Consider the following 16,480-nt stretch of genomic DNA (forward strand, 5'->3'; position numbering starts at 1 on the left):
AGGCTTATAACTGCCCTCAAGGGACAACTCAGTTGGCAAGGGCTTGAAGTCTCTTGGTCATATTGGTTTAGATGTTTCAGGTTCGAACCTTTTAAGGAGCTTAATACTAAAAACTCTTGATGTTTCTCTAGTTCGGATCTTAGGGTGGGTGGGTGCAAATGCCTCTTGGTATAACTCGTCCAGGAAATGAGAATAACATTATTACTAATTTAAATATTTTTTTTGATTTATAGGAATATTTATCGATATCTATACTTTGTTCGATATATTCGTAAAATTGAAATCTCAATATTGATATTGACGTCGATATTTTAATCCTTAGCTACACCTATAACTTTTTTTTAGTACAACAAATTTGAGGTATAAAGATTTGGACCACCAACCATAGAAGAAAGAGTAGATGTCATTTAGATTTACGGTTGAGTAATGCTTTATGTCCATCTAAAGCTAAATCATGATAAACATCTTTGTTGAACATTGGACCATTATTTCTTAGGACCATCTGATAATGATTTTATTTTTATTCTGTTTTTGAGAAATTATACTCCTGTACTAACAATTTTTTTTATAACATACTTTTAAGAGCGTTTTTATTATCCTAGTTAAATTTTTTAAAAAAGTTTTTAAAATTCTAATGTAAAAAGCTAGACGAAGAAAATAGTTATTATCAAAACTTGATTTAAAACAGAAAACTAAAAACGGGATCATTATAAAACGGTTAAAAAACATTTTTGATCTTGGTACATTCTTTGTAGTATCCTTGAACTCTAGTTTGTAATAACTTAGGGCCCATTTGATGACTATTTTAGTTTTTGGTTTTTGGTTTTTCTTGTTTTTAGTTTTTGGTTTTCTGTTTTTAAAAAATAAAAAATCAAAACATGTTTGGTAACCATTTTTAGTTTTTAGTTTTTAAAAAGTTAGAAAATTGAAAATTGATATTAGAGAGAAAATTTTATGTAAAGTAGAGACGACAATGGTGTGGGTGCGAATGAGGATGCTCTTCCCTATTCTCGTGATTGTGAAAATTTTTAGTCTCCGTCTCCATCTCGTTCTTGGGTCCGAGAGATGTTCTCGAGAAAAATTATCGGTTTTATAATTGTTTTTAATTATTTTTAGAATTTAAGTATAAAAAATGTAATAAATATATATTAATTATTAAAAAAATGGAATCGGGGACAGGGATGAGGTTGGGACATGTATTTCCTATGTTGGGACTCGACCCTGCGGAAATTTTTAAAATAAAGTCGAGAGGAAAATATATGTTAAAGAAAAAAAATTATAAAGAAAGAGAAAAATTACGGTAGAAACAAATTTATAGATGATAACAAGATTCAAAATATTTTTTTTAGAGAAAATAAATAAATACAAAGACAAATAAAAGTTACTTTAGAGAGAAAAAAGTTAGAAAAATTATTAAATTTTTAGAAAGAGAAATGAAATCGATCGGTTAGAAAAAAAAAACAAAAGTACAGAAAAAGAAAAAGAAAAACTTGTTTTTGAATTTTTTTTTTTGAAATTTACCTAAAATTTCAACATGAACAAAAAACAGAAAATTGAATTGAATTGAATTGATTATCAAACAACCCTATTTTTTAAAAACTAAAAACAAAAAACAAAAACGTTTAAAAATTAAAAACCAAAAACAAAAACGAAATGATTATCAAACGGACCCTTATTTTTTCTATTTTTAAATTCGTAACAATTTAGTCTTTATATTTTAGCATGTAACAATTTGGTCTATATAGTTTAAAGTTTGTAACAATTTAGTGTTTATCGTGAAATGTTTTGTTAAGATTTAATAAGATTTCTTATATACGTAGGTTGATAAATTAGTGAGGGATCAGATGTGTTTATAAATTTACAAAGATTGAATCGTCCTATGATAAAAATATATTCTTAATAATGTTGATAAAAAATTTCATGTTAGGAATCAGATTGTTACAAATTTTAAAGTACATAGACTAAGTTGTTACATGCTAAAGTTCATAAATTAAATCGTTATTTCAATGGTTTTTTAACGGTGTAAAAAAACAAAGTGTATAAATGTGATGTTGGGTTATATAATTTTATTTATTTGTCAATGAAATTCAGTTAAAGTGTCACAGCTTTTTGTAATGGTGATAGAATCTATACTTTGACACTATAGCCGGGCAGAGGCTCCTCGAATTTGAGGTGTCAAAAAAGGACGTTGAATACAAAGCATCCTTACCAAAAATTAGATGAGATATATGGGAATTTATAGGTATAAAAAAGAGCCCTTTTTAACTCCCAACGTTACGAAAATGGTTATCGAGAATAGGAAACAACTTACGATCTTACTTCAACGGAATTTGTTCTATAGATTTGTACAACTACTTTTTGTAAGGGGTGAGACGTTGCTGGTAAGAGCTTGAGGTGTTCGGGAGACGTTCCTTAAGATCTCATTTCGTTTTTTATTTTCTTCTTTTTTAAAAAATTAAGCTTAGAGACACTATTTTAACCTATGAATTTCTTTGTTTTGTTATATATTTTTTCCAAAAAAAAAAATCAAAAAAATCTAAATCTAAGTAAAATTTTGAAAACGGAAAAGTGTAGTTTTTGAAAACTTGTGTTTGTTTTTAACATTTGTCTAAGAACTCAAATGTGTTTTGAAGGAATGTGATAAACTGGCAAAGAAATGGTTAGAAATCAAACATAATTTTTTGAAATCAGAAAGTAAAAAATTAAAATGATTATCAAACGAAACAACCTGACAATACAAATCTTTGATATCTTCTAGAGCTGACACTAGGATGAATATTGGTAGCATTTATGGGAGAGGATCACAAGTGAATTATTTATAGTTATTGGTCTAATGGGAAAGAAATGAACTATAGCTTTTTTTTTTGGTGAGAAAAATTAAATTTTATTCTGTACTTAGTAAGTAAATTTTAGTTTATCTTTAAATTTCATCAAGGCATTAAACTTGAGAGTAGACATGGTGAAAATTAATACCTCTTCAAAACTAAACTAAAAAATTGTCCATAAATATACTAATAAAGTACATAAAATTCAACCAATAAAAATAATCAATATCACAAATGGAAAAAAAAAATGTCTGAAATCCAACTTGGCCACAAAATCAGGTAAGGTACTAATTTCACAATTTATTCAAGTTTACAATTCAATTTTTTATTTTAATTTTATTTAGTATAGTTTACCGTTCAATTTGAGGATATTAGAAGTTTAATATAAAAATTGACAATTTTTAGAACATCGCGAATGAAAAAACGATGGTTACCCTGTCATATTTTTATTGGTCAATTTGAAAGGTGTTATTTAGTAGATATTTGATCGAAAGTTTATGCAGGTATATATCGAAAGTAAAATTGAAGTTTTTAAAATATTAGAAAAAAAAAAAGTTAACTTAAAGGCCAGTAATATATTTAGCCAATATATTATGAAATTATACAATAAATACAACAATTTTATCATAAGAAGTTTAGATTAAACTAAATAAATTGATTTTTGCAATGAGATGAAAGAACTCTCTTTTTCAATCAGTCAGAAAAAGGGCATTAGAGAGAGTAGGTTTTCACAATTATTACAAACAATGGAAAGCAAAAATATTATTTTCTCACTAAACAAACATATATATGATAACTCAAAAATAAATTAACAAATTGCATAAAGATAAAGGAAGATAAAATGACCCAATAAGCAAAATTGCCTCTTTCATCATTTCAAAGGCCCCTCTCTCTCTCTCTCTCTCTCTCTTCTCCAATGCTTTTGTACTTATCTTTTCTTAAAGGCTAAATGGGTCATTCATGATCTCTTAAACCTTATTTAAAAGGATGAGCTCTCAAGTGAATAATTTCATCTCTCTTTCTCTTGTTTTTTTGGCTTTGGGGCAAAGGGAAAGGAGAATGGGAGCCCTTGATTATCTTTCCAACTTTTGTACTGTCAAGACAACAAGAAGCAAGAGAAAACCAATGCAGGTAACCAAAAAGTTTTCACCTTTCTCTCTCTCCCTATTTGTGTTTTTTTGAAGAGAGAGAAACTATTTTTTCTCAGAAAAATGTGTGTTGTGTTGTGATTTTGTTGATGTTATGTGTTTTTCAGACAGTTGAGATCAAAGTGAAGATGGACTGTGATGGATGTGAAAGAAGGGTTCGAGATGCTGTCACCTCCATGAAAGGTCCTCTCTCTTTTAAAATATTGATGTCAAGGTTTAAAATATCGATGTTAATAGCACAATCACATTTTGAATGGTTCAAGTGGGATAAATTATTACAAATTAAGTAATTTTGAATCTATATTGAATGGTAACGAAACATTATACAAAACGAAGTAGATAGGTTTTACAATTTTACGGTGGATAGGTCTATTTTTCACAAAATCGACAAAAAATATTGTTTCTCGATGTCGTATCATCCTTCTATTCATGAATTTTAATGTCATACATGATTAAGAACTCTAATCCGTAATAAAGGATGACGAAACTAAAACTTTTAACTGTTTTAGAGGTAAAATTGAAAGATAGTGATCCGCGAACTTCATTAAGGACTAAATTATATATTTAACGAGATCGAGATGAAATTTTGACAGGTGTGAAGTCGGTGGAGGTGATGAGAAAGCAACATAGAGTGAGGGTAAGTGGGTATGTTGATGCAAACAAAGTGCTTAAGAGAGTAAAAAGCACTGGAAAAATTGCAGAGTTTTGGCCATACATTCCACAGCATCTTGTTCATTACCCTTATGTCTCAGGTGCTTACGACAAGAAGGCTCCTTCTGGGTTTGTAAGGAATGTTGTGCAAGCCTATCCAACACAACATGAAGAAAACTTTGTCTCTCTTTTTAGTGATGATAATGTCAATGCTTGTTCCATCATGTAGTTTTTTTTCTCTCTTTCTGTTCGATCTCTTCTTTTTCCGTTCTCTATCTATCTTTTTTGAGAAGCGGGATGATTGGGGATGAAATATTTGAACTTTTGTGTTAAATCGATTGGACTTTGTCAGTTGAGTTTGTGTTATCAGCGGTGGCGGTCATAAACTCTACTTTTTCTCGCTCATCTGAGTTGTAATATCTTTTTAGTTTCTTGTGATTATGAGTATGGATTGAAATAAATAGTGTGATTAATAAATTTGTAAATGTAAATGCATATTGTGCATTTTGAATTTATTGAGGTGCTTAAAATTGGTCCTATTGGTCCTGTTAGAAAGACAGAATTTTTTTTAAGGATGAATAAATCACCACTCAACCCAAAAGTTTCAGGTAATAGGTTGGGAAAATTGAACACAGGACCTCCTGCTCTAATACCATCTTAAACATGAATAAACAACAACTCAATCCAAAAGCTTTAAGTTAATGAGTTGAGAAAATTTAATTTATCGTTGGATATCTAACAAATTTGTATCACTGATCTTCTTGATTAACGAGATTTGACGAAACCTGCAAAATTAAGAGAATACACACAGTGTGTGGGTGCTAGCCAAACTCACATTCCCCGATGCTTAAGTCAAATGTAGGTTTGTGTTAAGTACAGCGAGAATTAGTTTTATAGTGTGCCTAGATTATGAGAGACTTCTCCTCTTTATTTATAGAAGGGAAAATGTCCTCCAATCTTCTCGATATCTTCTCATTTTTTTAATTTTCAAAATCGGTTAAACCTTCCAAAAAATTTGAGAGAGAACAAGGTAACCCGTGAACCATGCCTAAGTACCTTAACCAATAGCCCTCACGACTTTGTTTTCGGTTTCACCCAAAAGGCTTCATACTAATGGAGATAATTGTCATCATCTATATACTATAGATCATGCTTTTCCTTAGCCAATGTGAGATTTTATTTGCATTCCTTTTACAAATCCAACATATTGGTATCAAAAGTGCATGTTAATTAGAATATATATTTTGGTTTAATAAATAGTTTGCAAAGTTAGATTAATTACAAAGAGATTATTAATTTTATTGGTTGGTAAGAATGATCAGTCGGTGCATTTCGAACTATAATGTTATGAAATGCAAAATGTATACTTTTTTTTTTTAATGAAAAAAATCAACATATAATTTAAAAAGAGGTGTACTAAGTATGAAAAATCATTCTTTCAAAAAATAAAGTATGAAAAACCATTCCAAGGGGCATTTAGAAATTTGTTTTTAAAAAATAGGATTGAATGAGTTGTAAAAGTTAACGTGTTATTGTCTACGTACGATTGAAATAAAGATCCATCAATTCCTTGATTATATTAGAAGAAAAAGCTTCATTTATTATTTTTGGTTGAAGAATCATGGAAAACAAAAAAAAAATGAACAATTAGTTTATCCAATATATACTGAAATTTTAATCTAAAAAATTAGTTCTAGAACAAATGTCAAGACTTGATAACTTGAATATAGCTCAATTGATTAAGACATATATCATATCAATCAAAAAGTTGGGTTCGAATTCTCACCCTCATATTGTTAATTATACTGAAAAAACAAATTCTTATACTTCGTAATTAAACCGACTAATCAACAACACCCATATATGGCGTCTTCTTGAAATTTAAGGTAAGAGGACACGAGGATATATTTGTGAACAAAGAACTTTTCATAACCAATTAAAAAAAAGTCCATAGATTATCTTCCTTTTGCAATGCTTAACTTAAATTATTAGTTAGAACCAAACCATGAGCTAAAGTACATTAAAAAGAGCAATAATTGTGCTGATTTTGAGATTGAGTTTTGCATTTGATTTTTGAAAATAAATTCCCACCCATCATTCAAGGCCAAAATTGTAATCATCACCAAAAGATTTAATTAATTTTTGCATAATATATGCATGGATCTTATGAAATTGACAAATTAAATAAAAACAAAACAAACTCTTTTTGTTGCCCTAATAATGCACTACATGACAAATGACTGTTCCTCATTTTCAACCAAAATTCCTCAACTTCTGGCTTTAATACTTGGTGGAAACCTATCTACCCTCCTCTTTGTATTTAATATTTACGTTGTTCAAAGGGACAAATTTTATTTATTAGGTCTATCTTATTAAAATTAATTGGCTCTTATTATTATTTTTTACAAAAAGGCTTTCATATTGTAAATACTAGAGAGAAAAGGAGTACAACTACATCATCTAGCATATATGAAATTATAAGTATAGTAGAAAATAGAGAATAATATATATCCCAATTAGTGATTCTTGTGATCATAATATATACCCTCCTCTTTTATCCGTGAGTGTCCAAGCCTAGTCTGCTCGTACCTCGACTAATTTTACGGGACGACCATCTAACCCTACAATATTTGGTACTAGGAAACACATAGAAATTACTAATTCCTAAGTTAGGTTCCATATCAATTAATTGGCATCACTAAGTTGTTTCTGTTAGTCAACACTTAATCTTGTATATGTACAATCAGTAATCTCATTAATAAGATTAGGAGAGTTAATTTACTCTTTTTGAATCTCAACTGTCAATCTAAGTTAATATGTGTTTTTCATGCATGATTATACTCTAAATCAATTAGCTGGTAAATATAGTAACTAACATTATCAGGCAAAACGAGTATAACTTAATGATAATTGACATATATTTCCAACTAAGATGTTGTACTTTTCTTGAAGGATCAAGGGTGGAATAATTTTTATTGTAAAAAAAAAAAAAGTGGAATAATTTTAAAGGATATGGACCAAAAGTAAAAATTGAGGATTTGAATTAAAATTAAAATCTATTTTGTTAATGTAATTTGATTTACGTCTATATCATAATGTAGTTTGTGCGATTTTTTCCTTAATTCTATTTTGATCGAACCTCCTTATTCTAATAAGTTGAAAAATCTTATGATACAACAAGCGGTATTATGAAACTATATATACAATTCACACTAAAGTGCTAATTAGATCCTCCACATAACTTATAAATAAATAAAAGGATGGTTACAAATCTCATCTCTAAATAAAAAGATTTTTAAGTTTCAAAAAAAAAAAAAAGAAAGATATATTTCTCTTTACATCAATAATTATGTAATAAAAATTGAATTTGTAAAATAGAATCATGTGGGAGAGCTATTTACTATTTTTGTTCATGTATTTTTGTATATTTTAGTTCATTTTAATCTATGTATTTTCAAAACGTTGGTGTATGTACTTTCAATGTTTGTTTATTTTAGTTATTGTATCTGTTTTGGTTTCTCTACTTTTTAAGAAGTGACTAATTTTGTTCTAAAATTTTACCAAATTTTATATACAATGAAACCATTTATTAATACAAATTTATGACTAACATTTAAAAAAAAAAATTAGTAAGTGAAGTGTCATGCTAAAATTATGAGAGAAAAATAAAATGAAATGACCAAATAAATAATAGTTACCTTTCAAAAATACACAAAGATCAAAATTGACATTTTAAGACTCATTTGATAACGTTACTGTTTTTTGTTTCTCATTTCCAATTTTCTTAATAAATCTAAATATTTTGTAACTAACTATGTTTCTTTTTTTTTCCTCTTGTTTGTAGACGTTAGATAGGAAAAAATTGATATTTCCCTTTTTCCACGGAGAAACGTTTATTCCAAGTCACAACATATGAGCCGTTTAAAATATCTTTCTTTTATTCCAAAACAGAAGATAAGATAAAAGAGATATTTTCAATCCATATAAAAAAGATTTGAAATGTATTTTTTGGTTCGACCAACAAAAAGATACACTTTCTGGTCTTATAGTCATCCGAAGAAAAAGAAACTATAACAAATACAAGCTTTGGATCAATAAGGCACTCATGATGATTACAACAAACTATGTTTCTTGTTTCTCATTTGTTGTGGAACGTTCTCAAAATTGTATAGAAATGTTGGAAATAACAAAAAGCAAGTTTATTCTTTCTTGTTCTCATTTCTCATTTGTCCTAAAACATAAATAAGAAGATTATTTATGATCATACTTAAATTCATGGATGTTGGGGTTATGCAATTCATTTTTCTTTATTTAAAATGAAGAAACAGAAACAAAGAAACAACAACGTTACCAAACAACCCAAAGTATATAAAGATCAAAATAAACCAAAGTTGAAACTACCTGCACGGAAATTATATTTAACCCTTTAAGGAAAGTTTCTATATGCAAATAAGTTCTACTATTCCAGGAAAGATCATTTAGATCACTTCAAATTGACTTGTCAAATGGAAAAAGTGCCTCAAACTCAAGCCAAAAAAGCAAAAAGCTAGATAATTTGAGAATGGTTTTTGGGATCACCACTCATTCTTTTACATAGAAATCATCTAGATTCTACAAATGGCTTTGTAAGTCAGATTTATAAATAACTCTTTCTTTTTCCCTTTTAATTTATTTATTTTACTCAAACCACTCAAGCCTTTGATAGTGTTTTGAGTAAAATTTTGGTCATAAAAACAAAATTTGTCTCAAATTTTAGCTGATCTAATTTCAGTGTTATTGTAAATAATCTTCTCCTTCCATCTTTCAAAGACATCGATCAATCCTAAAATTCACTTATTTTATATTAAATATATGTTTATTTTTTCTATTATAACCGTTCGAGCTTTCTATTTTTTTATTCGATTCAAATTTAATATAATTAGTCTTCTTTATCATTCACGTTATACTTTAAATTGAGCATCAACTCTACCTTTATCGCATAAAAAATCTATTAACATCATATAGTGATAAAGATTTAACCAAACACATGAATTATAATAATAAAAAAAATTATATGATGGAAATTAAATTGAAATCATGCTCATAGGAATTAAAATGTTAATGTAACTATGTAATTTTTTTTTTATTATTGAAACCCACTTAATAATATTCTATTCCAACTTTTGATGATAAAAGAAAAAGGTTATTGGGATTCTAACCCACAAAGTTGATTTTCATTTTTTTAATTCATAGTGACAATACACCAAAAAAAAAAGTTTTAGGTTTTTTAATTTTGTTTGAATTATATGAATACATGTGGGACTCCCTCTCAAAAAGGGAGATAAAATTTTGCTCAAAATGAAAATCTTAAATTAATTAGACTCTTTTCAATTGAGGTTAGGTTTGTCATGACCTATGGATCAATATATAAAATACTCTTAGCTAATTAATTAAATTTGAGAGATGTTTTTTAGAGCAAATATTTTTAAATGGAGTACTTTTTAAAAGAAGCACTAAAAATATATTTAAAATTATTATTGATTGTGTAACAAGAAATAATACTGATTTTGAAAAGTATTTTTAATTAACTTAAGACATTTTTTACCCGTCTAAAAAAATACAAAACTCAAGGAAAAGAGAAAAAAAAATATATATATATATATACACCAAACTCAACTCTTTTTTTTGAGTACCTACCGAACTCATTTTCTTTTTCAAAATTGTTTATACAAAAAGTGTTTCATGAAAAACATTCCTTATTCCTAAAAGGTTTTTTTTCCGAATAAAGTTATCTTTGGAAGAATTACTTCTCTTGACAGGATCAAAATCCCTTTTTTGATTGTTAAATCACTTTCGTTTCTATTAATCATGTTTAATAAATTAAAAAATTGATTTTTAAGGTATCAGTAATTTCTACATTAATTGTATCCGTGCTTTTTAAGTATTTTATAATATTTTAAATCATTTTTTATTATCTCTTGTTAAACACTGAAATTTTTTTAAAGTATTTTTATTTTATTTAAATTTTGTAATTATTTTTTAAAAGTAATTTCAAACTCTTTTTTTAGTATATCACGTGGGATGAGGATTCGAACTCTCAACTTCATGATTGAATACATGTGTCTCAACTCGTTGAACTATTTTCTAGTTGACCGTTATTTGAATAACTCATAGTCCTGTTTGGTTGTCATTTCAAACTCATTCTTAATTTAAGACACGTATTCTCAATTTAGTCGGAGATTTGAGAAGAATAACCATTTTTTAATGTGCACAAGCATATTAGCTTAGCCTAACGTTATCTTGAAGTCCAATTAATGTGGAAATTAAATTCTCTTTAGCCGAAAGTAGGAGATACCAAATCTTGTGGCCTTAGATTTGAATCTAATGTTTATAATTTAATTATTCAAAAATTGTCACATCAATTTGAATTCCATGCAATGAATCATAATTAATTATTTTCCACACATAAATATCCTCTTTCTTTTTTTTTTTTTTACTTTTCTTTTGCATATAAATATTCGTCTCAAAATCCAATATTTATAATGGCCAGTTAGAGACAGTTTACAAAAAAGTTTTGGTGTACTTGATAAAATTGTGGTTACTTTTGACTTTTCTTTTTTTAATTAATTTTGTTAGATTTTTTATTTTTTCTTAAAAATATAGTTCAATTAAAACTTTAATTTTTATGCTTCAATTTTAATTTTAAATTAGCTCCTATATATGCTATTAAAAGTTTTATTATGGTCTCTCTATATTTCGATTAAAATTTACCATGCATATGTTCCTATTATTTATTAATTGTTTCTTAGTATTACACTCATAGTTCATTTATATCCATTTTTAAAATATAGAAACAAAAATAATCATGAAAACCAAAACAAAAAATAAATTCATGGATTACTACAACAAAAGAAAATAATCAACAATTCATATTATTAAATTAAAAATTAAAGACAAATTTACTGAAAATTTCCAATTGCAACAAATAATTTTTCCGTGCAAATCTAATTCTCATAATCCAATTTTAACAAACCATAAAGTATTCCACACATCTTTTGTGATTTTGAATGAAAAAATTTAAGTGTACAGTTAAAGTCGTGAGCTTAACATTGAGTTACACTTCTAAATCTTTTTAGATTATGGTAGATTCATTATTATTTTGGGTCAAATTGTCCTTATATTTTACAAGATCTCGTACATTGGAACCCATGATTATGGAATCGAATCCAGTGGTATGGAACATTTTCGTGGAATCCCCTAGTATACGAAAGATTGAAAAAGTACTTTCGTTGTTGTGGAATAATTAGAAGTCTATTTTAATAAACCACGATGGAAAAGAGACCACTGATGGGTTGGATAAATTTAATTCATTTATGTAGATTCTCAACACCCCACCTGCACCACAGGTAAAAGCCGCTAGCAATATAGCTCCTTTACTTCTAGCTTAATTGTTGATAAGACCTCATTTCAACCTTCTTTAAATGACAGAAGAGAGTTACAAGGACTTTTAATCAAAAGGAAGTGAAAAAAATGGGTGATACAATATTAATTCTTGACTTAATATCCACCCATTTAAACCTATGATAATATAATAGCAAAAATTAACAGAAAAAAAAAAACTTTTAATTGAGAATATTTATTTCCAAGGCTGTGGAAGACAACTACACAAAAGACCCTCAAAACCAAAGCAAAAGAAAAAGATAGAGAACAAAACCCTAAAGTCAAAAACAAAACATTTATTCACACAAAAGTTTCCTAAAAACCCTAAGTTCTATTATTAGCCTTCTTCTGCTTAATCATTTGCTTGAACCAATAAGCAGACATCTTAGGAATCCTCTTGAGATTGTTGTTGCGATCAACATATACAATGCCAAATCTCGAAGTGTAACCCAATAGCCATTCGAAGTTGTCAACCAAAGACCACGCAAAGTAGCCTGTCACATTTGCTCCATCATCGATGGCTCTCTTCATGTTCTTCATATACGACTTGTAGTAGCTTATCCTCTCAAAATCATACAACCCCTCGGGGAGTTGGATGTCGGGTGTATCCATACCTGCCATTTTTAAAACATATAATAACCCATTCAAAAAGAAAAAAAAATTACGAGAGAAAAGATAATTGACTGTTATGTACCGTTTTTAGATAAAATCACGTTGGGATTTCCATATCTCTCTTTAACATACATTAAGGCTTTGTACATTCCCCATGGAACTTGGTAGAGCCAACTAGAGTGAGCCTAATGAAGAGCAATTTTTTTATAAAAGTAAAAAGATGAAAGAATAAAATAAAATTTACCTGTGGACCAATGGGTATTCCATTCTTTTCATCTACAAAAGGCAAGACATTTTTTTTTTATTATTAATTAAGATAAGTCATATTAATTAATTTATAAGAAAAAAGGTAAAAATAAATTAAAGTTGGATAATCTTACAAGCAAAACCACATTTCCAATCTGCTTGATAACTAGGAGCTTGAGGCTGAGTGTCTAAATCATACATGTAGTAAGTGGTATATTGATTGACACCCAAAAAGTCATAAGAGCCCTTTACAATGGCAACCTCTTCTTCACTGAATTTTGGCAGCCTTTCTTTCACAATTTCTTGCATTGTTCTTGGATATTCACCATATGTAATAGGATGCAAAAACCTAAAATAAATAAATAGTTTCATTCCAAAACTTTTCCACAAATCTCACACACCATAGTAAAACTACATTTGAGACGATTTGAGGACGATACAATATAGTCTAATTATGTCAAAAGTTAGTGATTGTTCTAGATCATTTCTTGGAATTGTAAAATCGTCAAAAGTGAGTGACTTGGAACAGTATAGCTCGAATATGTCTATCATTGATGTCCAATAAACTTTGATATGCATAACTGGATCTACTACTATACATCGTCGATGATAGGTATAACAATGAACATCGGAACAATACTAGTTAAAATTAATGGAATATCTTACCAGCTGATGTGAAAGTCTCTTGCTCTTTGGGCAGCATAATTGTCCTTTTTGCCTCTTGTTAGAGGCTCATAGTACACAAAGTCACACAAAATTCCAATTCTTCCCTCTTGTCCAGCCTAAAAAAATCAGATGTTAAGGGCAAAAGTAATTGTGATTTTTGTTAAAAAAAAAAACAAATTAAAGTGACAGGATGTTGATCTAAAAATAATTACTTGATACTTCTTGCGATATCAGTCTAGCGGTAGCATGGGCAAGAATCATGTTGTGAGCAGCAATGTAAGGCTCAATTCCCGAGTTTCCTTCGGTGCAATTTCCATATTCTTTTGAACACCTTGAAGGAGGGTTTACGCCACTATCGAAGCCAAGAGCTGCTATGACTCTTGGTTCGTTAAATGTCATCCAATTCTTAACTCTATCTCCAAAATGCTCCAAGCAAAACTCGGCATAGTCCGCATAATCATTTCTACACACAAATTATTAATTTTATTAAACCTTTTTTCTCAACAAATCTCATTAGATTAAAAATGGAAAACTAAAATTTTAACTCTTACACAATTTGTTTCCCCAATAACCCTCCATATCTCTCTTGAAGTGCCAATGGAAGATCATAATGGTAAAGATTTGCATATGGAGTGATTCCTACAAGTTTCCCAAACGAATAAATCTCAGAAAATAATGATTTTTTTTTATAATTTTGGCAAATTTTTTTAAAACGTATTTTTAATTTGTAACAAAAAAAAAACAAAAATTTTCTATTGGAATTTACCTTGTTCAATCATATAATCAATCAATCTATTGTAATAAGCCACTCCTTTCCAATTTACTTCTCCAGTTCCATCTATGAACAACCAAAAAAATAAAAATATAATTCAATATTTTTACTTCTTTGGTAACTCTTTGTCATGATCCAAAGAAGAAGTTAATCATATATCATGAAATTGAAATTAGTACTCCGAAATATCCGAGACCACGAGATCGAAAACCGATAAGCTTCGAAGTTCAACTTCTTCATGAGATCAACATCTTCCTGCATTCGGAATATCAAAAATCAAAAAGAAAATCAAATTCTGAAAAATAAAATAAAATCCCAAAACTTTGTTTTTAAAAACATTTTCTTCAAAAAAAATTGTACCTTATATGTGATACTGATCAACAGCAACATCTCCAGAAGCATTGCCAGCAACCTTTCCTGCTCAAATAATAATAATAATAATAATAATAAATAATATATATATATATTTTTTTTCTTTTTTTAAACAAAAATTTCATTAAATAGCATAAATTTGATATCTGTTTTTAAAGATTTAATAACTTTTCGTTTCTTTTACAAATATATTAATTACATGCAGTTTAATTTGATTATACTATATATATAGAGAGAGATTTTTAATTATAATTTAAAACTTCTTGTTTATTTGAAAATTGATATTTATATTATTACATTATAACGGTTAGAAAAACAAAACAGTATGTTATAAAACCTGGGATTTTAACGTAGGGATCCCAAATGCTTGGTCCTCGCCCATCTTGGTCGGCCATTCCTTCTACTTGATAAGCAGAAGTTGCAGTTCCAAAGATGAAGCCTTCTGGAAATGCATCTCGGCTCAGCCCGTCGGTGCCGAACTTGATGTGGGAGAACCCCACCGTGGCTGCTTCCGCCACACAAAGGCTCACTAATACGAACACGACACAGACATGGCGAATGCGATCCCGATCACCGAACTGCCCGAACTGGGCAGTATTTATAGCATGAGAAGATCCATCTGTGATGATTTTGCAGTTAAGATATCGTAATTTTGTTGAGATATGGAGAGGTTTGTTGGATAGTTTATCCTAATATTTCTCACTACTTTTATTTTAACTAGTGTATTACCACGTGCAATGCACGTATAAATTTTTTTTTAATTATAAGGTAACTTAAATTTTATATGATTTCACGTAAAATATTTTAAGTATAATTATTTTAAAAAATAATTAAGATTAATTTTTATATATATTTATTATTATTGACAGCTAATTACTAATAATAAAATGTATTATTTATAATTATTTTTTAAATATACTATTTATAAATAATTGTTAATGATATATTTTGTAAATAAATAAATTAAAAGTAAAGGAAAAAATTATATATTAATAAAAAAGTAAATAGGTATTTTAATATTTTTATTTTTGAATTATTTGGTCCTTTATTTTATTTTTTTAATATTTTGTTTGTTTATTAAATATTTGTTTATGGCTGACATTTTGTTATATATATTGAATTTTTTAGCTAAATATAAATTATTTTATTGATTTAATTTTATATTATAATTAAAATTATTAAAGAAAAATTCCTCAAATTATTATTAGAAAATAAAATGACCAAAAGTTTTATATTCCACCTTTTACGATTCTATACAAATTATTGTTTATAATTAATTTATTAATTAAACATTTTTTATATATATTGACTTCTATGATTGTTTTTTTTTCAACAATAAGAACATGAGCTTGTAATTATCTATATTTTAAACAAATATTCTAAATAAAATTGCTAAAAAAAACATTCCAAATAAAAAAAAATACACTAAACAATAAAAAACATTAGTAACAAAAAAAAAAATCCAAATCCTAAACTAAATAAAATTGCTAAAAAAAGAAACATTCCAAATAAAAAACACACTAATTAGAAAAATAACAATAGTAACAAAAAAAATCCAAATACTTACTATACACTCATCTTTTAGAGTAAATATGCTCAGATTGCTTGACATATACTATTATTCAACTTTGTAAAATTGTGGAATGGTAACGTCACAAACCTAGTATTCGAGATATGTAGATTCAACATATGCCTCTCTTGCAACTTGATGAATATGTCACAAATATCTCGAGATGTTTTCAAGATTGAATCATCTTTGAGAGATGTTT

General features: G+C 27.9%; 2 protein-coding genes across 3 annotated transcripts; one reads left to right on the top strand and one right to left on the bottom strand.

The window, feature by feature from the left end:
* Nucleotides 1-1,743: 1,743 nt before the first annotated feature.
* Nucleotides 1,744-5,101, top strand: HIPP21 (Heavy metal transport/detoxification superfamily protein). Of its 2 annotated transcripts, XM_022287686.2 has the most exons (4): nucleotides 1,744-3,956; nucleotides 4,081-4,156; nucleotides 4,567-4,610; nucleotides 4,726-4,847. In XM_022287686.2, exons 1-4 carry the CDS (start codon nucleotides 3,813-3,815, stop codon nucleotides 4,759-4,761), a joined length of 300 nt encoding a protein of 99 aa, XP_022143378.2. In that variant the 5' UTR covers nucleotides 1,744-3,812; the 3' UTR covers nucleotides 4,762-4,847. The 2 variants fall into 2 exon arrangements, with proteins under 2 accessions (XP_022143378.2, XP_022143377.2); XM_022287685.2 differs by having other exon boundaries at nucleotides 1,775-3,956; nucleotides 4,567-5,101.
* A 7,266-nt stretch (nucleotides 5,102-12,367) lies between these two features.
* Nucleotides 12,368-16,323, bottom strand: LOC111013219 (beta-glucosidase 44-like). The gene is made up of 12 exons (XM_088127014.1): nucleotides 16,284-16,323; nucleotides 15,049-15,330; nucleotides 14,708-14,756; nucleotides 14,519-14,604; nucleotides 14,334-14,405; nucleotides 14,119-14,206; nucleotides 13,780-14,030; nucleotides 13,568-13,673; nucleotides 13,036-13,250; nucleotides 12,900-12,931; nucleotides 12,738-12,840; nucleotides 12,368-12,657 (listed from the first exon to the last, which is right to left on the bottom strand). Exons 1-12 carry the CDS (start codon nucleotides 16,321-16,323, stop codon nucleotides 12,368-12,370), a joined length of 1,614 nt encoding a protein of 537 aa, XP_087983140.1.
* Nucleotides 16,324-16,480: the final 157 nt, after the last annotated feature.

Source organism: Momordica charantia (assembly GCF_013281855.1).
Source record: "Momordica charantia cultivar OHB3-1 chromosome 8 unlocalized genomic scaffold, Mcharantia_2.0 BLBB01000008.1, whole genome shotgun sequence".
Lineage (NCBI taxonomy): Eukaryota > Viridiplantae > Streptophyta > Magnoliopsida > Cucurbitales > Cucurbitaceae > Momordica > Momordica charantia.

What these genes read in the sequence shown, in the direction of transcription:
- HIPP21 (XM_022287685.2), top strand. Translation starts at nt 3,813, where the DNA reads ATGAGCTCTCAAGTGAATAATTTCATCTCTCTTTCTCTTGTTTTTTTG. An exon ending in GCAAGAGAAAACCAATGCAG is followed by an intron (nt 3,957 to 4,080) that starts GTAACCAAAAAG and finishes TGTGTTTTTCAG; the next exon opens with ACAGTTGAGATCAAAGTGAA. An exon ending in TGCTGTCACCTCCATGAAAG is followed by an intron (nt 4,157 to 4,566) that starts GTCCTCTCTCTT and finishes AAATTTTGACAG; the next exon opens with GTGTGAAGTCGGTGGAGGTG.
- LOC111013219 (XM_088127014.1), bottom strand. Translation starts at nt 16,323, where the DNA reads ATGTCAAGCAATCTGAGCATATTTACTCTAAAAGATGAGT. An exon ending in TTGGAAATGTGGTTTTGCTT is followed by an intron (nt 12,932 to 13,035) that starts GTAAGATTATCC and finishes TGCCTTTTGTAG; the next exon opens with ATGAAAAGAATGGAATACCC. An exon ending in GAATACCCATTGGTCCACAG is followed by an intron (nt 12,841 to 12,899) that starts GTAAATTTTATT and finishes GCTCTTCATTAG; the next exon opens with GCTCACTCTAGTTGGCTCTA.